We start from the raw sequence: 26,052 nt of genomic DNA on the forward strand, positions 1-26,052 counted from the left end.
TCAAATTTTGATATTAAATGAGAGAAATTTTGCTGGAGGCAAGGAAGAAAAATATTAAAATTATGTGATCAAGTGAGTAATTAAATAATTCTTTGAGAAGTTTCAGTAAGTCTGGGCTCTTGCAGGTGGAAGCCTTCACTTGGTGATGTGTCTGTAGCTTTTGTCATCACCATGTAAGAACTGGGCTAAAATTTGGCTTCAAAACCTCTGTAATGAAGCATTACTTGTTGGAAGGAAAATACTGGGGGAAAAGTATGATTTCAAATCTCACATTTCATAGTATATTTTATATAGTTGTAAGAAGGATAAATTCAAGATTATAAAATGTATTGCTCAAATGTCCACACCATTGATTTCTTAGACATACCCCTGATGTAAAAGTGGAAGAAATACTATTTTATTTATGAAAATATACGGTATTTATTTGGTAAAAATCTTTCCTGTATGTAAGCTTTAAATAGCTATTTAATAATGTAAGGATCTGTGCATAAAAAATAAGCACTTATTGATAGTCTGCTGCACATAAGAATAAGATTTTAAAATATCCAGCCATACTCTTCTGTATAATTTCCCTCCACAGAATGGTACAATTCATCTTACAGGTAAAAAATATACTGGGTTAAGAGTCAAATTCCCCATTCAATTGATATCACTGCAGCTTTATTTTCAGATAGCAGAGTAAATCTTTTCCCAGTTATTTCCACACAGAGCTTCTCTTGCTGCTTTTCAGTAGGAGAAGAATTGGCAGCAATCATATAATAAATTCACTTGATTTGAACTTCCTTTATCACAGACACACACACAAATCACAAAGCCAAATAGACAAAAAGGAATTCTTATTGCTGGAAATTTAATAAAAAACCCCTTACTCTATTGAGAAAGTGCCTTTTCCTGATTGAGGGTATAATCCATTTAATACTGGTTACCATGGTGGTTGGTGGTTTTCTAAAGTAAAGTTTAAAAGTATAATATTTAGTGGTTTAAATTACCACAGGAACAGCATTTTGGTTTTTTTTTTTTCCCCTGACTTCAACGCTTTTCCCTGTATTTATGTCATTTGATAATATTTCACCATTAGTTTAACATATTTGATTGTATTTGATAGGAGATGTTTTCTACCTATTCCTGCTGAGTCCAGACCTTGATTTTTTAGTTTAAGAGGAAAGTTTGACATGCTAATGCATGTTACTCCATTACCTGTGAGGTTTGGTGGAGAATTACAGCAAAATCTGTCATGTAGCTACTGGTGAGTTTAGCAATGTTGGTGGGTTTAGCAACTGCCTCTCTTATTTAACTGCCTGAAAATTTCAGCTTGCCTCTGTAAGGACAGGTTCATGCTCTCAGCTAGTTCTCACAGTGCTGGATCATTAGGTTTCTAAGGAGAACAATAAAATAAAACTCTTACTTCAACATTTATGAGTACATTTATGTTTTAAATGTACTCATTTTCTGCTCTACATGTAGTAATTATTGTCAGATCTTTCAAAGATTTGAGCTATTTTTTCTTTTAATTCATGTTTCTTACATCAATCATTTTTTTCTTAAATTGCAGCTTTCATTTTAAAAATATGTCTAATATCAAAGCTTCAGAGCATGACCCAAATGCACTCTAATGGCTCAAACCCTCAGAAGGCACTTGAAACATTTGAGATCTAAAATTTGAAGAAAAGGAAAATACGGGTTTTGGCAGTATTGTATGTCACTCTTGGCCTTTCTGTTGATTTTTTTTTGTTCTGCAGTAGGCTCACTTGGTCTGCTTTGGTATATTCAGTATATTATATGTAAAGTTCATGAGGCTCTCTGGGATCTTTCAGAGTTGCAGGCTATCTGTAAGTGAAACTACACTTTGTTAAGCATTGTTACATCCAAACATTACATTTTATTCAGGAAATTGTTCAGTTTTGCAGAAATAAAAAATGAGAGTTGGAATGTCATGTATCATTCCTAGAAGACAGTGCTCTCAGAGCAGAAGTGAGCATGAGGTGGTAGCTGAGGGAGAAGCTGCAAAGCACCTTGCAAAGAGCTTTGTACCTTGAGACTTCATTCTCTTCTGTCCCTATGCCTTTTATCTTTCCGAGTTTCGTAGTAATTGTCTGGAAAATGGAGAGCAGTTTCAGCATGAGAGTTTCTCTTTCATGACAATGAAGTAATTTTGCTTTGGTTTCTAAGTTAGGATCTTCCATAACCTATAAAAATGTCTTTTGGTTTGGCAAGTTTAACAGAGGAGAATCCTCTTACCACTGGGCTTTAGCTGTTTTCTAAGATATTTCATAGTCATTACTTCCTTTTCAGGCTACCTCCAAAAATGCTGTGTAGAGCAAAACAGTTATTTTTTTACAATTGTTCAAAGCCTCCTGGCTAAAGGAGTGCAAACAGTGTCCTTGTCTCTTGTGCCCACTTGGTTTATGTTTGTACGCATGCTGGATAGAGATTTAATTAATATCTTTTGGTTTCCTATTTGAAAAACATACGGTGCTGGATTTTCTTTCAGAAGAAGCGAATCTCTCTTTCTGAACAATTGTTCCTCTAATGCCATGATCATGTCATTGAGGGACTGGCATGTGAATAATCTGGTTTGCTCAGTGCAGGTTATAGCAGTGAAGCAGTGGAACAGGGCAGGCAGCCCAGGCCTTTCACAGATCCCATGCCAGTGAGATCTGTTTTGAATTCCAGTGCTCAGGATGCATTTGTTGTAAGGCAAACATATTTAAATAACATGCTAGTGGTTTTTGGTGCAAACTGTCAATTGTCTAGAGATGTACAGTTAAGGCAATGCTTCCACTGCTATTTTTATTGAAGTAGAATAGCACAGCGGAAAAGAACAGAGAAGTTGGCGTTTTCTTTATGTCTGAAATAGACTCATAAAGATTTAAAGCTAAATATAAGATGAAGACACTTATTCTGCCTTTAATTAGTTAGGTACTAAGTTCAGACTGAGATGAAATAAGAAGTGGGAGTGATGCTGATGTATACTCATGCAGGAAAAAGAGAAACAAGCAAAGACTGTGTCCCATGGAAGAATTACTAGGAGCAAGAGACAGGGAGGTTATGGCTGCCATAAAATTGCTTTATTATTGAGTCTGATTTTTTCTTACCCAGCAAAGTTGTAGCTTTAGTTTCTGTGCTTGTTTTTGGAAAGGAGGAGGTCAGAGGGCTTTGTGAATTGGGCTGGCTTTACATCTTGCCTAGGGCTAGCTTTAAAGCAGAATTGCACATATCTGCATAGCCAGTGCTGTTTCTTAGTCTCAGACAGGGTCAAAATAGTTTGCAATGACTTACAATTTGAGGTTGTCTTTTTTAACCCCAGTTCAAGCAGTTGAAAGTGATGGGGCTGTGCTGCATTGCATCTCTCAGGATGTGCAATGGAGGCACCTGGGAATGCTGCTCTGTGGCCAGGACTGGAACCCAGTTAAGAGCTAGGGATGCTGAGAAACATCAGTCACATAAGCCAGAACTCAGTATGAGCAGCTCTTGTAGAGCACCAGCCCCGTGGAAGAAGTGTTTGCAGTTACAGCATCTCCTGGCTTTGCTGCTTTGAGGAAATTAAAAAGGAGACTGGAGAATTTCTTGTAAGACAGCCAATAGAGTGTTTAAATTCCAGAAAACACTTGCAGGAGGCTGCTGGCAGTGAAGACAATCTTCTTTTCAATGTGTGGCTCCACCAGGCATTTGTCTTTCCTCACCTGCATGAACCAAATACCCCCAACACTACAGTCTGTCCTTTCTGCCAGGTGTAGTGCTGGGGTCTCCACAAAACATAAATACATGCAGCTTGATTATCCTGGTCAACACCTTTGTTAACTATTAATATAATTATTCTGTTCTTTCATGTTGCTGGAGTTGGATTATAAACTGTCATTGTTCATGGGAGCCATAATTAATCTCACCATAATTAATTTTTCTCAATCAGAAATTGCTAGGTGTAGGATAGGATCTGGGAATTACTCTGCAGGTAGGGGGGAGAAAGAACACAGATTTCCAGTACAGTATGAATTTGGTTTACCCTTCCTACTACTTTGGTTTAAGATAAGTAGATCACTTTAGAGAAAGAAAAGAAAATAACTAATGGCTTTTCTGGCTACTCATCCTGCTGTCATCAGAAAAAATCCATCAGCTGAGTTGTGACTGACAAAACCAGATATTTCAGGGAGTTCTTTTAAAAAATTCTATTATATACTGCTCTGTTGTAACTGATTAAATTCAATATGTGCTGTGTTACAGTAACAGCCCTCTACATCACTATTATTATTGCTGGCTACTGCTACTGCAGTGAGCTTTGGACAATTAACTATGGAGCAGAAGGGAGGAAAGTGATATTTCCTTTGTGGAAGGCAAATATTTAAGGAGATTAAAAAAAAATTGAGAATAAACAGTCCTACAAAAGTTTATGGAGGACAAAATCTTTTCAAGGTGATCATCTTCCAGAAAACAAATGTTGCTACTACAGTTTTATTATAGACTGGGTATCTAGAACAGAGAACTTGACATATTTTATTACTTTTGCCTTCATGACACATAAACACTGGTCAGTTTCAGTACATGTAAACATTTCAGAAATCAACGTTCCCAGAGTTCTCAATGTTCTCTCAATTTTTTGGTGTTTTTTAGGGGATCTTGGCTACTACAGAAGACACAGATCATATTTAAAAATGGCTTATCAAAATGTTATGTATCATTATTGGTCCTTTGTGCTGGAAAATAGCTGAGGAGGAAAACCAAAGGGCTCTGACATGTCCCCATCCATGCTGATCATTGCAGCATCACAGACAGAGGCAGTTTGTCAGTTCTGTGGAAAGAAGGGAAATAACCGAAGAAAAGGACTTACAGCAGTATTACTGTGTCCTTCAAAAAACCCTTTAATTAAAAAAAAAAATGTTTTTGCTGTATAAAGTCATCAGTTTTCGGTCGTTTCATAAGCAAATAGGTTCTTTTTTATTAGTTTTCAATTTAGGGTAAGATCAGTCAATCAATACTGATTGACTATTGGATTGCTACATCTGGAGATATATTAATTGTTTGAGCTTCTTTGTAGAGCTTCCCCTTTCTCCTGTGGTTTCCACCAAGGATAAAATAGATGTTTAACCTTCTCTGGTACAAGCATTTAAATATATTCTAGTAAAAAACTTCATTAAGTTCTTTCCCTGAGTCATTCATGGTACCACTGTATTGAGTAAATAGTAAGATTTTTCTACAGTATTTTATTAGAGAGAAAGAAGAATTGGGTCATTTTCTTTAACTGATTATCTGAACAAATGAGGTTTGGCTGGCTGAAGTTTAGAGAGAATGGAGTTATATTGTAAAGAGAATTATGATTTAGTTACAGACATTGATTTCAATACACAAAACTGGTATTTCATTATGTGCTGCTAGACTTTAAGTACTCAGTAATGGAAACTCCACTTGTGAGAAAAAATAGTAAAAATTGTTGTGGGCGACAAATATATTGAGTTTTGAGACAGATAATTTCTTTTCATTTGAAAGTGATCTGTGAAATTGAGATGATTTCAAAGGAACCCCAGCTGTTTCTGAAAATAGTATATTGTGCATGTTCATGTAAATTCTGACCTTTTTTGAGATTTGTGACAGGAAAGATTCTATGGTGAGCTTCTTAAATGGTATTGGCTGTCCCCCAAAACTCACCTTTTCCATTTTTGTTGGGTTTGCCTTTTTTTTTGTTTTTAAATGAAGTTGTAACTTACTGAAATGACACCAATTAGTGAGGCACAAAACATCAATTCTTAGTAAATGATGAATAGCACTTATGCCTTTTAAATGACTTAAAACATTTTTTCTTTTTTAATTTAAGGAAAATGCCTTTTAGATAGAAATGGGTGATTATTTGGCCTGATCTATACTTAATATGTTTGAATATTATTAATATCCATCATTTTCTGAGATACTTGATTGAATGTAGTCTGAACTTTTTTAAAATGGATTTTTTGGAAAGTTGTAAAATCACTGTAATTAAATTCAATGGGAAGTATATATATATAGGAATTACTTCAGAATAGTTTTCTCTTGAATTATCAGGACACTATGCAAATAAAATAAAGCATTAGGATATTGCCTGTCAAAATAACTATTTCCCTTACTATTTCACTGTGTGGAAAATGCAAAATATATATGGAATGGAAGGTAAGTTGGAATTTAACCAACACTGTATTTCTCTCCTGAGTTGAACTAATATAAAAAAATCCTCTTGCACTCCAGGCTTTCCTTTTTTACCTGGACAGAGAAAGTGTGCAAGGAGAAATTACAATGAAAATAGCTTTTCAATAGAATCTGTATTAAGTTAGGCATTAAGATCCACAGGTTGAATGATTTGAAGATGATATAGATTTTATTGATAGTAAACTGAAATGTAGAGTTGTTTTCTGTTGAAAACCAGGCTTGCAATAGTACAGTGAGTGTTGAATGGCTTTAAAATGGTTGTGTTGCTATTGCTGCTTATTGCAGCCAATTGATGATGGAATTTTGATGAGGACTAAACAAAGGCTGAGGGGACTCTCTGCGTCTGCTGTCAGGGTTTGTGCTATCCAAGTCAATACATCGTGGAGGATGTGGTTTTTATTTGAAGGAACAGCAGTTTTCTAAGGTAGATCCATCCAAAATACTCATGGTTTCCTTATTTTCAGTGCACAAATTCAATGTATGTAGTAATCCAAACATTTGATTATTTTTAAATTGTGAGTTTAAAAATACTGGTTTTTTGAATCTCAAATTCTTCTCAGTAGATCTACAATTCTCATGATTTTTCAAAGCTGCTGAAAATCTCTTAATTATTCTCAGTTCTTAACTCTCAGATAAAATACTCATTGTGCAGCACAGATCTGGGCTTATAATGCACACCTGATAGGCCATTAGTATGGTAATTAGTAATTGGTACAAGAGTTGTTAAAGTTGAAATAGACATCTGGTTAAATCAATTTGTCATTAAGGGAGTGCAAGTGTAGAGGTAGCAATGGGAAAAGAAAATACCAGTGTGAGAGCTCAGATCTCTCTCTCAGCTATCAACACAAAGCTAAGTTTGAAATTGGAATAATGCCTCTTTCTCTTGCTTGATATGGATTGCTCAGTGCTCAGCTTGCTCAAAATACCATGCCCTGTTTATATTTTAAAATCGATTTTCAAAATCATACAAATGACTAAAAGAAATGAAGCTACGTTGTGATGAAAACTCATTGATAGATATATCCATCAACTTCATCTGGTGATATTCATATATTTTTATTTACTGAAAAAGTGAAGAAAAGAATTTTTTTAGAGCAATAAGGAAAGTCTAGGTCAGGTGGGTACTACAGAAAGTATTTGATAAGAATCTCCTGGTGATGGAAAGACTGCTTTTGTTTTCCTCTTATGGTCTCTAATAGATGAAATATGCATCTTCCTACTGCCATTTTCATTTTCTGTTTCCTCTTTCAGCCAATTGCATACCTTTACATTTAGATGAAAATTTGACTGGAATAGTTTTATTTCTGGTTTCAATTTTTATTTCAAAGTTAAGACATTGTTGCTAGTTATTAGTTTTAAATTGCTTCAGTAGTTGCCAACAGTATTAGAAGAATGCACACAAAAGATTAAAGCTATGCACAGAGAGAACTAAGAAATGTGTTTTGGTATTAAGACATGGGAGTGAGAAATGCATTAGTCCTCTTTTTTTTCCCTGATAATTATATAGACTGTGCACATCAATTACACAGTGCTAAATCGTTCTTAAGGAGTCCTCATCCTGAGGAGCCTGCCAACAAACTTGCATTCTGCTGCAGCTGCGTGTGCAGACATCTGGCAGTCAAGCAGGTTTTCTTATCTATTGAACCTTCTTTCCGTCCCAGCCCTGCCTGTGCCCTTGCTGCAGGAGAGCCCATGTTCTCCTGCTTCCCCATGGCCCAAGTACAGTGATGCTGCAGAGGCTTTCTGTGCCACTCCTGCATTTATGATGGGTAACTGAAATGAGATAAAAATTCCATTCTTGGATGGTTGGGTAGATAAGGGAACTGCATACAGCATTTTAGAGTTGCTTGGAAAGCTGTAGGTATCTGAGTTGTTCTTTAACAATTAAGGTAATGAAGAATAGGAGGCTGTGAAAACCATGCTGCTTCAGAAGTGTGGTTGAAGTCCTATCCTTTATTTGGTTACTGAAATCTATTGTGATTCCCTGTACTGATATTCTTCCTTGCTGCAGCTTTGTCTATTTAAGAGGAATATTATTTTCACTCCTGTTTAAAAATCAGGAGGTGGGCTGCCTGGGATAATGAATTCTGCAGGCAGAACATATATAAGCAGCTGTGCCTACATAAACATCCTTTTTACTTTGCCTTCATTGATAGCCTGCATTATCACGTGAATGACACGGAATAATGTAGACTTGAAAAGACAGCAAGTTACAATAAACATTACTGAAAAATATATGTAATATTTTACCTCTTACAAGGTAAACTCACAACATTTGATACAAAAAGTAAATTCTCCATCACATGCAAGGTATTTACAGGGAACGATAACTGATAAGGCAAGAAGAAATAACAGAGGAGCAATTCTATCTGCCTTCACCAGCTCAAAGATAATAATGTCCTAATATTAGAAATACTCCCTTATTCTTTTCTTCTTCTGTACTGAGTAATCACCACTAGAAAGTATAAAATATAAATAAAACTGCACAACCTTTGCATGTTTTGAGCTTTCTATATTTTTTTTTCTTGTGGATGTATTGAAAAATAAGTGGTATTTATCAGCTGACTAGATAATGGGGCTGGGGAGCTTGATTACAAGGCCATAAATCAATCCAAGAACCTGATGATATGCTAAACTTCAGCAGTGGAGCCTGAGTGGCTTAGATTATCACTTCAGAAGGATTGACTTAAAGATTTAGTTCTTCATCTCTATCTATTATTTCTATATTACAAAAAAGGAATTTTCCAGCAATTTAAGAAAAGAACAAAGTACTAGAAGGCTGAGTGAAAACTTAGCTAGGAAAGCTGTTTTAAATACTGTCAGGAGTCTGATCCAGAATCAAAGAAAACTTATAATCACATTTGAAAATTTGATCTGCCACAAAACTTTTTATTTGCAGTGTTGCACAGAGCAAAGATAAATTTAGGAATACTGGATTACAGCAGGAGGCCAAAGTGAGAGCAGTAAGATTGGCAAACCAACATACAGAATGTGTCAAAAAGGGCTCATTGTCCTGCAAGAAAAGACTTTTGGCTTGCTCACAGAGAAGTGATAAGAATTAAAGGGTAAAGGAACAGTCAGGCTGAAAGAGATTTAATAAATCAGATTTCATAAAGAAGACTTAAAATAAAATATTTGTCCTGGAAATGAGTTCTTACAAGATCTGTAAGGAGATAAGGGCAGCAATTACTTTCTAACAGCTGCTACAAAATCTCATCTTGTTCTCCTTTAGGTCATTTTATCCTCTCTTACGCAGCCTCGTGATTTAATCACAGATTTGGGCCCTGATTCAGATCAATATTTTAATACATGATAACACCTTGTTGCTTAGGTTTAAGAGGGGATATTCCCTGGTTTGGTGAGAATTGGGAACATAAGGTTTACTTTTGTTTCCCCTGCTCTTGGGAGGCTAATTGTAAAATGTCACTATGGAATAGCAGCTGGAGTTTCACAAAACAAGTCTACAAAGTTTTTTTTCACTCCTAATACTTTCCTTCTTTTCATTCATTCATTTTCCTTCTTTATGTTTTTAGGTGTTTTCTGTACTTGGTAAATAAAGAGGTTTTTTTAATGAGGAAAGGTAAAGTTGAATGTGACAAATGGTGATTGTAAGAAATGAAAAATGTATAAATCAATGCTTCATGTTGAACAGAAGGATTGCCTCCTCTGTAGTTATGAATAAAAGAGGTAGTAGCACATCTAAACAGATGAACAGCTCCACTGCTGTTCAGTGCCAACCACGTGTAAGTTAAATAACTCTGAGATTCATAAATGGGAATAATGTAAATCCATTATTTGTGAAAGATTTTTTTTTTAAGAAAATGCATTTTTTGTTGAATTGTACATTGCACTGTAGGGTTTTTTTCCCATATTATTTTCTGTTTTATTTATACCACCCTGATGTGAATAAAATTAAATGCATTTTCCACCCTGTTTTTAGGGTAGAAAAAAACCTTTAGGATGTTTTTCTTTTCTTAATTATTTTATCTTTTTGTCCTATGCCTTTATGAAACATTTCCTGTGCCATTACCTTTTTGCTTTTGCTCTTACATTTTTTGAAAATACCTAAATATGTGACTTCATAAGTGGTTTGATATTTGCCCTTCAGCAGCTTTTGTTTGAGCTTTTGTGCTAGGTTTATATAGTTGAATAGGCCCGTTTTTCATTGTCTGCTCAATATTCTTAGAATATTTCTGTGTAGTTAAAGTTCTGATATCGTTACAGGCTGGTTTTAGACTTAGTTGTTATGCCAGAGGAGGTTGATTCTTTTAATTGAAATATTTGAACCCGTGCATACTCCCTATGTGTCCTCAGCCTTTGACAATTTCCTCAGCCTAAGAATCTCTTGTGTCTTGTTTTAATTATGTTTGTGACAAATGAAATTTTCTGCAACAGGTGTCATTTAAGTACTGGCCTTAACATAAACTACAATGAACATTCAGCAAACAGAACTTCTTTCATTGAGAAAAGAAAAAAATGAAAGAAATGGTGACTAATGTAGCTTTTGTATAAATATGGTAGAAGTTCTAATTGAGCTATTCCAGTTATATACAGGCCTAGAAATGGAAAAAAAAATTCGACAGTACAACCCAAGGATTATTCTAATACATCTTCTTCCTTCATAGTGGTTTTATTGACCTTAATTCCAGATATATCCAGCTTTCTGTGTTTCTGAATAGTGTATCATATTTGATATTTTGAATGTTCGTAATACAGTAAATTGTCATACATTCTATTATCACACTGTAGTAAAAACTGCCAGGTAACATTTTGTATGAACATGGTTTTCTGCAAATTTAAAAGTCATTGCTAAAATTTGTGAGTATTCCTTACACAAAATTCTGCTTTCTGATTCCAGAATCCAAACTTGATTATCAAAAATTTCTTCCATTTGGCAGTAAGTCATATTGTGCACATGTTGTTTTTAATACAGGACGTTTCACTATAGTTCTTGTCTTTTTCTTATGAAATGTTTGTCAGTTTAATATTTAGCCTTTTGAATGTATGCTCACTCTTACTAATAATATGAATATTATGAATCAATGAATTCAGGATAGCTTATAAAATAGTCTGTGATTTCAAAACTGATATGGTGCTCAAAACACTTCCCTACCTGAAGAAGAACTTCGAAATCAGAGGGTCATCCCAGTTATATTTTCTTTAAAACAAAAATTCAGAAAAGAAACTTAAAATGGAGAGTAAATTAGTTGGATTTTTTCTTCCACTCTGATAGTCTCCAAAGGGGATTCACCTCAGAGTGCATCTCTCCACTGTACTATCACTTGATTTCTTTCTCTTATTTATGGAAAATGCAACAAATACTTTGTTTTTATGACGTGATGGATCATTTCAGTCACCAGAATTCTTTTTCAATTGACATTAAAATATTTTGCATTTCTAAGTTATGGTTAATGTTGCAGATTTTAGCACAACTTAGAAACCAAGTCAGAAAACAAGTGAGAAAAAAGACCTTAGGAATGTGAAAACAACCAAGGAAAGGATTGTATTTTAAATATTTTGGAAATCACTCTCTATTATGCAAAATATATACACATAACTGATAAATATTGTAACTGAATCTTTTCTCTTAAGTACTAATTTTTGATACTATCTCTCAGTTTAAAAAAATATTTTGTATTATAAACCATTGGCTAAATTATTGGACTGAGGGAGTTTATTATTCCTTGACTTAAGCAAAATGACTGGGGACAGATTTTCATGCTGGCACGCAGAACAAATTTCATTCAAACTGAGATGAAAGGCGGTTAATGTAATTGTAGCCTATTATCCTGTGCAGGCTTGAGTTAAGAAGCGAACCAACAGACAGTGAGAAAATGATGGATAGAAAACAGAAATGCTCAAGGCTGGTGAAATAGAGACTTGTGAAGGGATTATTCCATAACTGTTCCACATAATCTCTGCATCAGTAATATTCCACCTCTACTGTATGTTTGGATTACTAAACAGGATTTTTGTATGCCTCCTGCATTCTCTTTATTTCTCTCTGATGTCAAAAAAGTCCTGGTTTAGTAAATTTCATGACTTTGTAATCAGGGTTTTTCCTGGGCATGCCGTAAAGCATTCAGTTTTCTTTTCTTTCTAAGCACTTTTTTCTTTGTTATCACACAGAGTGATAGGAAAGTGGTTGGCCACATAATTAGTTAGTCTTTGATCCTAAGTTCATCTAAGGGACTAGCAAAAACTGTTATTTTTATTAGTGTATTGAGTTAAAAAGTACTAAATGTTCAACTCAACACTCTTTCAGCTGTAAGAGTGGTTTTATTGCATAGCCCTTTGAATATAGTTTTTCATATTTTAGGTGATCAGATAGGGATCAGATTAGGACTGTGTTCTGGCAGATTACCTGGTTTTTATTATTCCATATCATTGTTCAGTAAGAGAAATATTTTTTTAATACCTACATATTTTGCACTGCAATCTTTTAAAAATTGAAAACACGTGTTGGTCTCCTCAGAATACATAGAGAAAGGTGCTAAAATGTAGTTCAAAGCCTGTTAATTACAAAACTAATTCAATAGGTTTGTCACCCTTGTTATAGCCCATAAAGCAAAAAAAGAACATTTTTTCCTCTGAAGAATCTGATTGTAGCCAGTGTAATACATATGTCTGAGGCAATTCTAGCAATAACTAGTTGAAGCATTAAGTGTGATGCTTACAAAATGCAGGAGATCGATTACTGATCAGAAGTCCCACTAAAGCTGCTGTTTTATGGCCTCTTTGCAGAGAGATTGAGTCTTTGAGGCACATGTGATGGAATGATAAAATATCTTTTAGGGGAGTGTTGGAGTTTGATTTCCCAGTCACTCCCAGTTGGAATGCTGGATTTCTCTCATCCACTGCGAGTAGTTTCACCAGAGCTCTTATAGTAGCAAAACTGTTTATTTTCTTTTCTCCTTCTGACATTGTTTAGGATAAGACTTTGTGCATTTGAAAAATGCTGCATTCTGTGAATTGCCCTTTGGGAAGTCTTTGGGATTACTTAAAGACTCTGTTCAGTGCTGTACTCACACAGGAGCAAGCGCTGCTTTCCATGGCAGTCCTGTGCAGCCTGCCCATCAAACCCCATATAAACATAGTCTGAACAGATCAGGGCTGGCAGAGCAAAACTCCTGTTATGAAATACTTCGTAGTCCTCTGCCATGAGGCTATAGTCTCATTTTGGTCAGCTTTTTTTTCCTTTAATAGTCATTTCTTTTAAGTTTTCTTCTTAAGTGTCCAATAACTTCGAGGAGAGATGGCCAAGACTGGAAGTGTTGACAGTTTCAGTATTGTTGCTGCACCACAGACAGAAACACTTATTTACAACACTTTGGCACTTCATAAAGAAGTATCAGTGTCATCTCTGCTCCGGGAAATTCATGAGGTTATGTGCTATAATGAGCTAATGGGGATTTGGGCTCTTCATAGGCAAGAGGCCAGGGAAAAGCCGATGTGTGTATCTGACTTGATCCTTTCTCCAGCCACCCAGACATTTTTCTGTGTTCTATTCATAATAGATAGTTTTCTATCTCTTGGATTGATATATTTTTTAATAAAGTCAAATAAAAGATGGTGCAGGTTAGATGGGATTGATATCCTAGATATTAAAAAGGACTTTATAAAAGGCCAGATATGCCCAAATGGAACGATGGTAGGCAATAACACATGGATATGATAGACTGCTGTGCAGAGGTGGGATAAAGAAAGTTCTTTTAGGCAGAAGGGGAACTTATCAGAACAACATACTGGATAGATGTATAGATATTGGAATGATCTGATGAACAAAAATATGTTGTTAAAGACCTGCAGGTCAAGAAGGAAGCTACAAGTCTGGAAACTGTGATGCACCCATGTTTGCTTTCTGGTGTTCTCTGGGAATTTCTGTTGATGCCATAGGGATCATCTAGGGGAAGTAAAAGTTCTGAATATCTCATCAGAAACACCTAAGTCATCTAGGAATAATGAAAGTTGCTTGAAAATGTAATGGCCAAAGTTTTGGCTCCCTAAGGGTAAGGATGACAGCTCGCCAATTCCAGTATGTATTATACATAAACATCTGTGATATTTGTTCATCAGGTTTATATTATAACTTGTCATTAGCACTGTAGAAGTTGTTGCAAGTAGAACAATAATTTAGATAATATGACTATTTTCTAAAATTCCCTAATACTGTATGGCTGACAGCCTAGAGAAAGCCATGGCACTCTGATTTATTCATACCTTTTTCTTCATTTTGTATTTACTATTCTTGAACATCCACGTATAAGCAGCACTTGGCCATTGCTGAGCTGCAATGTTAACTCCAAAATGTGTGATATGCTTTGCTTCTGAATTGTCATTTTTGTCTTGTTTAGTCAGTATTTCCCATATTTTTGGAAATATTAATTGCCATATTGTGCTAGATTGTTGTCTTAAATGACAAGAAAATCACCAAAGTTACCACATGTAATTTGAAGTAGAAAGACCAAAAGTAACTTGCCTGTCTTTGTACCATTTTCTGGAAATTATAGTGTCTGTATGGCATTCTGAAATAAATATCTCTGAAATTGCCTTTTCCTTAAATTGCCTTGAAATTATAGTCTTATATAAATAGTGATTTTGTTAAAAATCCTCAGCACAACAAAAACAAACAAAACCCATCCCAGAATCTTGAAAACAAAGTGAAATGAATGCAAGAAAGATCAAATGCAAACAGCTGAGAACTCCATAGCACTCTGTAATACCACAGTACTGAACTTTCTGCACTGAGATTGTAACTGAGTAGATCTTTGCAATAGCTTCCCTCAGAGACTGACCATAGATTAAATTCAACAGTAATAAAAGAGTAATGTTATAATGCACATTTTTTAAAAACAAGCCAGGAACTGTTTAATAGTTAAATATACTTACTACAAACACACTTAGTAATAGTAAAATTTTACAATTCAGTAATGACTAATGAAAATGCAGTAAACCACTTGGGATTTACTGTGTGTATATTTATTTCTTTTTCATGTGGTCTACTTGATGAAGCCATTTACAATGCATTTGCTCTGACTGTCAGGGCCTGTTAAAATATTTAATGTTGTGACGTGCTGCCTCTCCTGCTCTTTTTGAGAAACGGTTTCTAAACAAGAGCAATATACAAACACTGTTGGAAAGTGCCAGAAGAGGCAGTGAATAGCTGATCACAGAATCACAGAATGGAGCCATCCCAGAGCACGGGGACAGGATTGTGTCCAGATGGTTCTGGAATATCTGCAGTGAGGGAAACCCCACAACCTCTCTGGGCAACGTGTTCCAGTGCACACTGACTTGCATGTATTTATTTCGTATGGTCTTTAAGATCCCCTCCAAACGATTCTATGATTCTATGAATACTCTATTGTTGATAAACATTTCATCAATATTTATCTTCTGAAAGCATTAAACATATGTGAATTTTGTGAACTGTTCACTGGTTTTTGAAAAGTAAACATTTACGAGGAGCTGCATTTCAGTTTAAGCAGTAATAAGTTTTTGCAGTTATTTTACCATTGCTTCTTATCTAATTCTTCCCTCTAAAAGCAAAGAGGTAATTGAGAAACTCATACTAATATTTCTCAGAGTTGTGGTTCTCAGTGTAAACAGAGCCTCTTATTTTGAGTTATGAGATATTCTAACATTTACTTTCTAAGGGCTGGATGAAGTGTCTGATGTAGATCAAAATGTGAGAGAAGAAATGTGGGTATTTCTCTTCCCTTACTTTGAGAGAACAGTGACTGATAAGAGGGAACTCTGCTTTTCCAGGTTTTTGCATATATTCAAGTTTGTGCATCACTGCCAAAAAACATGGCCATTTGTAGAGAAAGGAGTGCCAGACGTAAGAGTAAGGCCATGGACATGAGATTTTTCTTGTTCAGAGTAAGCAGCATCAAATAATTTGCATACAAAATCCATTTGGTGCCTTATTCATTAAGATTAACAGGGAGTTATCCAGCTATTCCAAATCAGGGCTGTAGGTCATTTCATTCTTGTATAGAAGAACTAAATAGAATCCAGACTTTATTAGAAAACACTTACTTTACATATTAACTTTTATTTTCTCTTAATCATATAATTATAAGTGACACCTCATTGAAAACTTATTTTGTCCTGGAGTGCAATGGATTTTGTGATTTAAAATATTATTATTTCAAAGAGTATACAAGAACTCTTTATTAATTATTCTTGATCTTGCAGGGAAGAAGGATTTGAATAGCATGAGGGATCTGGATATGGAAAACTTTCTTATAACATTAGAAGGTTTTACTTTTTTCTTTTGGTGAGATCAGCCTAGATTAAAAAAAAATAAAAAGTACTGCTGGCCTAGGCCTTTTTCATGAATTATGTGAGGAAGAGACAAGTTGATCTACAGATGAAACATTGTCTCAAGACATTGTTATATGCACTTACAAGAAAAAAAGAAATAAATCATTTCCCCACATTATTAAAAAGTTCTAACTGGAAACATAAATCCCAGTACCTTTTACCCTTTTAGGTTATCATTATCTTAAGAGGTAGGCTGATAATTCTTTTTATCTGAAGTTACTCATGACTGGAAGAATCTTGGCAGTGTGAGAAATGAAAGTGTCCAATTTTTACATTAGAACCAAAGATCTGAGAGGTCTCTCTATCTATACTCAGTAATACTGGGTATACTGCAGTATTAATGGATAGCTTTGGGACAATGTAGTACAGAGCACAATGTCAATGCAGTCAAGAAGCAGACCTTTATCTGTAAGAGGGATAAATTTACATTTATGGATGATGAAGTTTGTCTATTTCACATATTTCACTTTAGCAAAATAAAGATTATGTTGCAGGATAAAAATGCAATAATAATTAGCAAATGAACCTATTCTCTGAAAATCAGAAAGCAGTCATTAGCATTGCTTACAATGCCTCTTTTTCATTAAGTATGTCACCTGAACTCAACTATTGCATCTAAATCTTAGCACTTCAGTGGAAGGATGATGCTGTTTCTGAATCTTTTAAACATGCTTTAACTCCCAAAACATGACACTGGCTGCTGTATTGTAGATGCTGGTTGTGAGGTTCCTCACTTTCCTTGCTGCTGACCATATCTGTTGTGGATGGTCAGAAGATGTGGTTGTTCTTGGGCATTTCTGTGACAAAGGCATGGATGCCAGGCAGGCCTAAATCAAGACCTAAGTGTGAATTTCAGGTATCAGTCACTCACTGCTCTGGACCAGTAACAAGCTCAGCTGCAGAAGCTTCTACTGTCACCATGCAAGGTTAAATGAGCTGTTATAGGAATGATCAAATCATTTGTCTAGAAAGCTGTTGATCTAGGTTGGTGTTATATTGATAGTTTTCCTCAGGGGAGAAGCTTGAAGGTTTGCCCTTCCTTAAGGACCATACCAGTAAGGACAATGAAATTAGGCATGTAAATATAAATATTCCCCTCCTGTCAGTTCCTTTGCTTTGTTAAGCCTGCAAGGTAGAGAACACAGGAATATTGAGATTGCTAAGCTTCAACAAAAGGTTGTTTGTAAACTCTGTCTTACAAAGAAGCCTTTCATTCATTAAAATCCCCCCAAATCTGTCAGTCTTACTGTAAACATGTACTCATTTACATACATTTATTGTATTTAAGGAGAAGGAGAGACATTATCTTGGTCAGAAACATGAGAATAATTATTTTTTAAATGCATTTGTCAATAACTTCTATTTTGAACTTCCAGAAAATCCAGGGAGATTAAAAAAAGTGAAAGTGGTTCAGTTTTGAAAGGATAATTGAGGGAGAAGTTGGGAAATAAGTGCTAATAGCAGGCCATCCAAAGGTCACTGAGCTTGATGAATTGAATACTTCTGTATTGGAACAAACCATAGAACTTGTGCATAACCTAATAGGAGCCTTCCTCCATTTGTCCTTGTAAATGGGAGCTGTGTCTTTGGAGTCCTGCCAGAGTGGAACTGCTCATTCATTATGACCACTTAAAGCAAATGATCATGGCCCTATGGCACATAAAATAATGAGTGTAGCTTCCATTTCTCAGATATGAGGAATATATTATGCTTCACATATGGTCCAATGTGTGCTGGCTTTTGGAAAAGGTACAAAAATTACTACAATGAGTAAAGCTCATAAGGAAACAATTCAGCAAATAGGAAATTTTGTAATTGGAACCATAATCAGTGACTAATGCAGAGCAATATGTATGCTAATAAAATAGGAGAGAATTAAAAGACAAAACTAAATTTAATCGAAACCCACCATACATGCTTGTGTGAATAATTTCAGATATATTCTTAATCCTATTAGTTTCATTTTTTTCCTCCACTGAAGACCAAGTGTTTAAGCAGTATCTTCCATTTAAATTAAAACAGGCTTCCCTAACTAGTAAAAACTCCCCCCCGTGTTATTCTTGATATACATTATGGAAATGTTCTGCATGAAAGGCCTGGCTACAAATGGTGTAATAAACCAGCTGTTTTCATGAGAGGGCATAAAAAGAACACAGAAAACAGGTAAATCTCATGCCCCTTCAGTTCCTGGGGTTCCTGTGTGCCTGCAGCACCGGATGAACCTGGATTTTCCCTCTGAGCTGTACAGGTGCTGTCCATGGAGATGTTCCTCCTCCCTCACATCCATGGTGCCTTTTATCCTGTGCCCAGGCAGAGCTGTGTGTCTGCTCCTGTCAGGCTGGGAGCTTCTCTGGGATAGCACCCACCAGGGCTCTCTCCTGCCCACAGTCATTCCCTCCTTCAGTACTTCCATGAGGCTCCCAACACAGAGACTATAATATCTATGATAATACATCAAAATACTTTGCTGTGATGTCATTCCCTGTTCTTTTTTTATTGTACATATTTTATCAGTCCATCACACGTGACGCTGAAACAACTGAAATGGCTTTAAAATTGAATTGCTTTTTTGTTTTCAAGATGTTTGAAGGTGACTTCTGTAATTGTCAGGGAGTTGGTAATTATTTGGATTTGAATGGATACTTATGAATACTTGTATGTTGCAACATATTTCAAACCCAGTAATTTTTGTGTTAACCATTCCTTTGTATATTCTTGTAAGCTGTGAAGCCTGTCTTATGTTAGATGGAGTTTATAGATATTTTTATTTAACGTATTCATGTTTGGGTTTTTTCTGTGATATAAATAAAAATGCAAGGAAGGTATATGTGATGCTGGAAATCCCTGGGTTCTGGCACTTATTGATCCACAGGAGATGGTTGCATCTGATTAAAAGGGCAGCTGAATAGAGAGGGGAAGCTGTATGGAAACAGCTGTCTTTTTTCATTAAGATTTTCAAGATTAAAAAAAAAAATCCTGAACCTTTATTCTCAGTGTCAAAGCACCACAGGTGAGTGCTTTGACTGGGCAAGAGTTCAGAGAGGAATTTGTTTATTTTCTCCCCATGGAAAAGTTATTGTTGGGAGCTGAATATTGCTCTTGGATGTCACACACAGGTCAGTGCCATTAGCAGTGAGCAGCAGGGGAAGTTTCTTGCCTTCATCCTCAGACTCTAAGTACAGAGTTATTTTTAATTTTTTTTTCTTTCAGGTATAAAACCCCAGCATATTCTAAATACTGGCTACATTTAATCTACTTTGAGTTTGAAACAATTCAAGAGGAAAAATCGTCCTCTTAGAATGCTATTATTATTTTCTACATGATACACTGTCTCATTTATGTGGCAATCTTACATAAAGAAAAGTGGATTCTTTTAAACCCTTGCTTTAAAAATGGTCCCTTTCCTGTAGCTCTCTTTCAGAATTCCAAATCTAAAGGCCCTTTCAGACATGAATATATTTTTTATTGTTTCAGTTTCAAGCTGTTCTTTGTAGAATGTTTGTGATGTTTAGAAAAGAGCTCTTTCAGGCAGACCAGTGTTACTATTTGAGAGATTTTCTCCTTTCCAAGTACATGCAAAAGAGTTACTTCAGGATCGGACTCTCTTCTAAATTCTAAATTCACTCTACTAAATTCTGTGGAAAGGACTGTGGGGTGAGAGTGACTTTGTGAACAAGACCACTAATTGTGTTTTGCAGTTAGACTTGAAGTGTAGGGGGGTTTGTTTTCTTGGAGATTAATCACTAAAATTATTATATTAAAAAAGTGTTGAATTTCTGTATGGTTGACCCTGCAAAGAGTTCTCATGCTAAGTGGGATCAGGAGTGCACAAGGGCAGAGTCCAGAACATCTTTTTTCTACTTTTTGATTTTATTGCCACTGCTGATTATTTTCTTTATGGTATTGTAACAAAGGGTCAAGGAGATTCTCTGCTTATTTCTCTAACAAAAATGAGTATGTTAGGAATCACCACTTAGAAACTATTGAAGAAACCAGCAGAAATACAAACATCAAAATATTTTGAAGTCTGAAACTTGTTAAATTATATGACATCCAAGTTAGAATGTATTATTAATACCAATCACAAATAAAATAACAGAAAAAATATCTCCTTCCAAATTAAGTTTGTTAGAATACAGTAATGAAAAGTTAGTCCAAGATACTAAATGATTCAGATTACTTCTGGGAAAATATTTGTATGAAATTTAGTAGGCAGTGATTAGCTTTCTCTTTGTTTTGTGAATCTTTTTCTGTATATGTAAGAGAAAACTATAACCTTGCTGGAGACTTCCATGAAATAGCCAAGGAAACCTAAAGCAGATTAATCATTTTCTATTAAGATATTTGGCATTTTTAGAGTAACATTATATAACTGAATTTGAACAGAATTTCTGTAGGATATTTCATGTCTCTGAAAATAGGTATATATCTTATCTTTTTCAATAAGAAAGCTATTTCTCCAGCCCTTCTCATGTGGACATCTTGTCAGCAGCATCAGTACATCACACTCAGTTTGAATTTCACCTGGTGCCCTGGGTGGTCAGTGAAGAGGAGCAATTGCTACTGGAGTTCATGGAAGTTCAGTAGCTGAGATGCTGCTGTGCCAGATCAAAACCAGGGAGGGAATCAGCTGTGACTGGGGGACAGGGATAAGGAGATCCAGTCTTGGGGTGGCTGCCTGGCTCTCCTTTGCTCATCAGAGTGCAGAGAGCCCAGAATTCCTGCCCTGAGTCCTACAGCAGGCACCAACTTCAGGCAGGTGACTGAAGCTCTTTATTCAACTCTTGGTCACTCTGGCTTTCTTATATGACAGAGAGCTGCCTCCAGAAAGTAGCACACCCTCATTAAGAACTATATTAAATATTTCTTATTTGCATGATTTTGTGTGGGTAGTACTAAAAGTCATGCTACTTGAATAAATATTCTAGCTGTGTTTTTATTAAATTTGTACCATGTTTAATGGGAATGTTTGGTTTTGTCTTTTTTTCCCCCCCTGCAGCTGTGACTCTGAGAATAGGTATCTTGGAAATCCACTTAGGGGAACATGCTACTGTGAGTACTTGTATTTTTAATGCTACATACTGAAATGTTGATTACATATTATATGATAATTTCATTTCCTTGGAAAAACAAAATAAGTTCCTGGAGATTTTCCAAAATTGAGCACATTGATATTTTGACTGCAAAATAAAATGGCCTACTGGGCTTCTCTTACTTTGTCTGCAAGAACACAAATTAAAGTCTACTAGAAGTTGATTCCTTACATCTGGCTTAGAGGGACTGACCAAGCCACTGGTTATTTTCTGTATCTCATCATATGTGAATGAAAGGAATAGTAATTGTGTCAATGCTTTAAAGACAGACTTTGTGGTGGAGAAATGCAAATAGTGTAAACAGCAATATTCCCTGGGACATTCTGAGTGGTTTAGCCAGTGTGCCTCCCAGGGACATGAGGCACAGCTGCTCCCCACAGTGTCATAAAAGGAGGCTGTGTGTTGTCTCCATGTTCTTAATGTCGTAGAAAAGGTGCCTCTGGCAAATTTACTCTGAAGCGTTGCAGTTTTGATAGTCTTAGTGGAGGACCTGAAGGGATGAGAATGCTTATTACCCATGTGCAGAAATCCCTTAGTGAGCTGTGCCAATTTTACTCTGCCAATATCAAGTTCAATAGTAATTTTAATCATCATAAAAACAGATGGGATGTTGGAGAACACTGTTTTAACTTTGGTGACTTTTGCACGTACCTGCTCCGTGTCAGACAATTGGATCCATTTGTCTGTTGTTTCTAACATCATCCCTGCCTCAAACTTGAATTTGTACATAAAGACAGATGTCTGAACATACTTATAACCTCTCTTCTGATTTTTGGCCTTGTTTCTTAGCATTTTATTTTACAACATACACAACAACTTTATTTTAGTGTGTCTTTAAGGCATCATTTACCTAATAAAGGAAGGTTTATTTTCTTTGCTAATCTGTTTTTCTTACCTTAAATGGTTTGCATCTGCAAGGTATGTTTTACAGAACAAAAGAGTAAATTACATACTATATTACAGATGTTGACATATCTCTAGGCCTAAAACATTTATTCCTCATGCCAGCTATTAAAGAACATTGGTGTGGGTTTTTTTTGTTGGTTTTTTTTTTTGTTGTTGTTGTTTTTTTTGTTGTTGTTTTTTTTTTTTTTTTTTTCTCCCAGACAACATAAGTTTGAATGTAATACTTTAGGCTGGAACATAAATTTTAAATGTTGTAGACCAAGTTGAAAATACTCTTGAAATCAGTGTCTTTAAGATACTCTTGGTCAGTAAATTAAATTCCATTTGTTATTTTTTGCATAAGGAAAGTGTCTTACTTTAAAACAGAAATATCAGTATTTAGAAGAGTAATTTTTTGTATCTATATAAAAATTAAATATTTTATTTTAGGTTTAGAGTGAGTACATGAGAAGTTCATACTTTAACAACAATTATATATAGGCTATTTTTGATATGTGTGTCAATGTTTGTTTTGTCTTTTAAAAATAAATGTTATTAAATTTAAGAGATTGAAAAGAAATGACAGTAATGAGATTTGTAGACCTCAGGCACCTCCATGAAAAAACCTTATTTTTTTGCTATCATGTTTCAGGCTGAGTCTATAAATCATGTTGGAGACAAATTGTACTATATTCAAGATGCCCTTTCACTTTTAACTCACTACTGTTATTTGTCTTCTGTCAGATTTCAAAATTTTTTAAAAATCTTGTTGTTTTGAAACAATAAATTTTCTTTTAATATTCCAGCCGTTTAAAGTATCCCATATAAACAATTATCAGAGTTATTTTATTGTAGTAATAGAGAGACTTTACTGATAAATAATAATGGAATTCTGTATTTGCTGGATGGTGCATCATAATGGGAAGTAATCAGTTAATTTATGGATAACTGAATAGCCTAAGATTTCAATGACAGTTTCTTACCAGCACAGTCCATTTCCTGCTAAATCGTGTATTAAAAATACATATATACACACATCATGAAGAAATTCTCAATTTGTTATCTACATTCTAAAATATGGCCATACCATGTTTCAGTTTTGTACTAGACAGGCATTTTGGATGGTATTTTTTCTGTGCTTTAGTTCACTCCTCATTAAGAAACTTTCTCTTTAGATCCTTAAAATGCCACTTTACTTTTCCTTGAAGTGTATTTCTTACAACACATGAATATTATTGCTCAAGAGGAGGGAAAAAGAAATTGTATGTATTTATGAACAGCATAAGATTGTCAGAAATTAAAATTCTAGGCACATCTGTTTCTATTACTTAAATAAAAATCAGTGAATGCAGATAATAATTTGCTGTATGGTTGGGATCTTCATCAGGAAAACTTTTAAGTCACATGCTTGAGTTTAGCCTTGAGTTTAGCATCTTCAAAAGGACCAGTTTTAAGTATTTAAATTTTGCCCTTTTTTTCACTTGTGGAAACATTGCCCTAAATTGGAATGCTCTTCTGAGCAAAACTTCAGGATTTTATCCCAAGTGTCTAGATAACTCAGGATTTAATCCCAAGTGTCTTTCCTGTGATACTGGATGACCTGGATTTCTCTTTAGCTGCAGGATGTGGATTGATGAATGCTTGTTGCCTTAGAGAATTTTCTGCAGCTTAGGATGCTGTGAATATTCTCTGCCCGGTAGAATCTCAGCTGGTTTCATCTCCTCCAGCTCTCTGCCCATCTCACCTAGTCCTTGCCTAGTTCTGTGCCCCGTCTTGCCTGTCATTGCCATCCTCAAGCCTAGGAAAGGGGAAACAGGCTGGTGTTGGTGCAGGTATTGACATCAATGGACTGATTAAGAGGGTAAATGAAAACAGTTTACCACTGGGAGAGCACAGGTTGTTTTATTCTTTTCATTATTTGTTTCCTCTCATAATGATGTAGGAGAGTAAACAGAATTTTAATTCTGTACATGGATGGTGTTGTGGTTGAAGAAGTGATCTGAGCACAGATAAAAACACAGGAAGATTATGGATGGGTCTGGCATGACTGAAAACAATGAATTTTATGTAGGAGGTAACGTGCTGAAACATTGCAGGGACTTTATCTTAATTCAGATACTGTGCCAAAAGGATAAACTAGAGAGATCAGAGGAACAGTGCTTTAAACATCAGATTTCATTCTCAAATGGCAATTCCAAACACAGCAGCAGTAGACAAGAGTAGTTATTCTGCTTTAAATTATGAAAACTTAATACAATGGAATAAGAAATGTGTAATGGGGTATGCAGTAGTATATTATCTAGATTGTGTGAAAATAATGGTACATGGCTTTTAAAAAATTATTTTAGTTGTGACTGAATTGTGCTATTGAAAAAGCACAACTTCTTGGAGAGCAAGAGAACGAGAGCAAGCCTCAGAGATACAGAAATTAGAAAAGTACTGAACGTATAAGAATGTGTGAGCAGCTGCATGATGATCTATCTAGTCTAGCACCCTGTTCTCAGGAGTGGCTGCACACAAATGCTATGGGAAGATTGTAGCAAATGGACAAACATACAGTGGTAATTCTCTCTTCACATCCAACAATTTGCAGCTTAGAACTTCATGAGAGGAAGGATTTTTTGAGCTGAAAGTGTTCAATGTGCCATAGCTTAGGAATATCAGAGGAGACCTTATCAAAGATTTATTATACAAAATAAAAACAGTATTACTGCAAAAGAAAGCTTTGTGATTTTAGAAAGTACAGTTTTGTTTGGCCGTGTAAACATCCTTGTAAGCTGAGGACAGGTCTGCTTCTGGTTGTCTCTCTATTTCTGGTAGGGAGGCTCTGTATCCCTAGCCCTGTGTGTTGGGAGCCAATCTTGCTGTGAATGATCAGAAACTGATTCAATCCATAGAGATGAATCCTGAGTGGAGGCCAGAGATGCTTGTGCAGCTGACTTATGCATGTACACAAACCATAAATACAACATTTTGTCATGATACATTTGTATTGGCTGTTGTTTTTGCTCCGTGGTGTCTGGGCCAGCGTGATGGATGGCGGTGACACCTCGATAGCAAAGTGTGCATCCAAATGGCTGCGTTAGTTCTTCACACATCAGCATTAGGAATGCATTGCTGTCAGTCAGAGCTCCTGGGTGCAAGGGAACACGTAGCAAAACCAGATGGTTTTAGACAGACTGGGAGGAATCACTGGGACGAATGCCACTCCTGTGATCTTCACTTGGGTTGTGTACAGACACAAAGCTGTAAATCATAAATGGAGAAGTGGTTAATCCAGTGTTCCAGAGAAAATGAAAGTTTAAATTTACAATTCATGATGTGTTACAATGCAAGGTTTGAATCATAGGCATGCTAACAATCACTTGTTTTGAGAGGATGTGATACTTTCCACCATAAACCTCTCTTAGATAGCCATAATTCTAAGGTCAAAAACTTTGCAAAATGTGTGGCTTATGTACATTATTTTGAGTTCCAATGCAACATATCAAACAAAAAGTACAACTGTTTCAAATACTGCTACATGCAGAAGCATAAAAGCTTACAACAAATCAGTCCTGCCAGTGTAAATCAC

The 26,052-nt window shown here is 35.5% G+C and overlaps 1 protein-coding gene across 2 annotated transcripts in view; it reads left to right on the forward strand.

Annotated features, from left to right (window-relative positions):
- The window catches only part of ATRNL1 (attractin like 1), a 428,662-nt gene that overhangs the window by 133,089 nt on the left and 269,521 nt on the right, over window positions 1–26,052 (forward strand). For both annotated transcript variants that reach the window (XM_058810434.1, XM_058810433.1), the window contains exon 21: window positions 21,500–21,552. In XM_058810434.1, the coding sequence (XP_058666417.1) occupies window positions 21,500–21,552 (53 nt within the window). The remainder of the gene's footprint in view (window positions 1–21,499; window positions 21,553–26,052) is intronic.

This window comes from Ammospiza caudacuta, chromosome 9 (assembly GCF_027887145.1).
Source record: "Ammospiza caudacuta isolate bAmmCau1 chromosome 9, bAmmCau1.pri, whole genome shotgun sequence".
Taxonomy (NCBI): Eukaryota; Metazoa; Chordata; class Aves; order Passeriformes; family Passerellidae; genus Ammospiza; species Ammospiza caudacuta.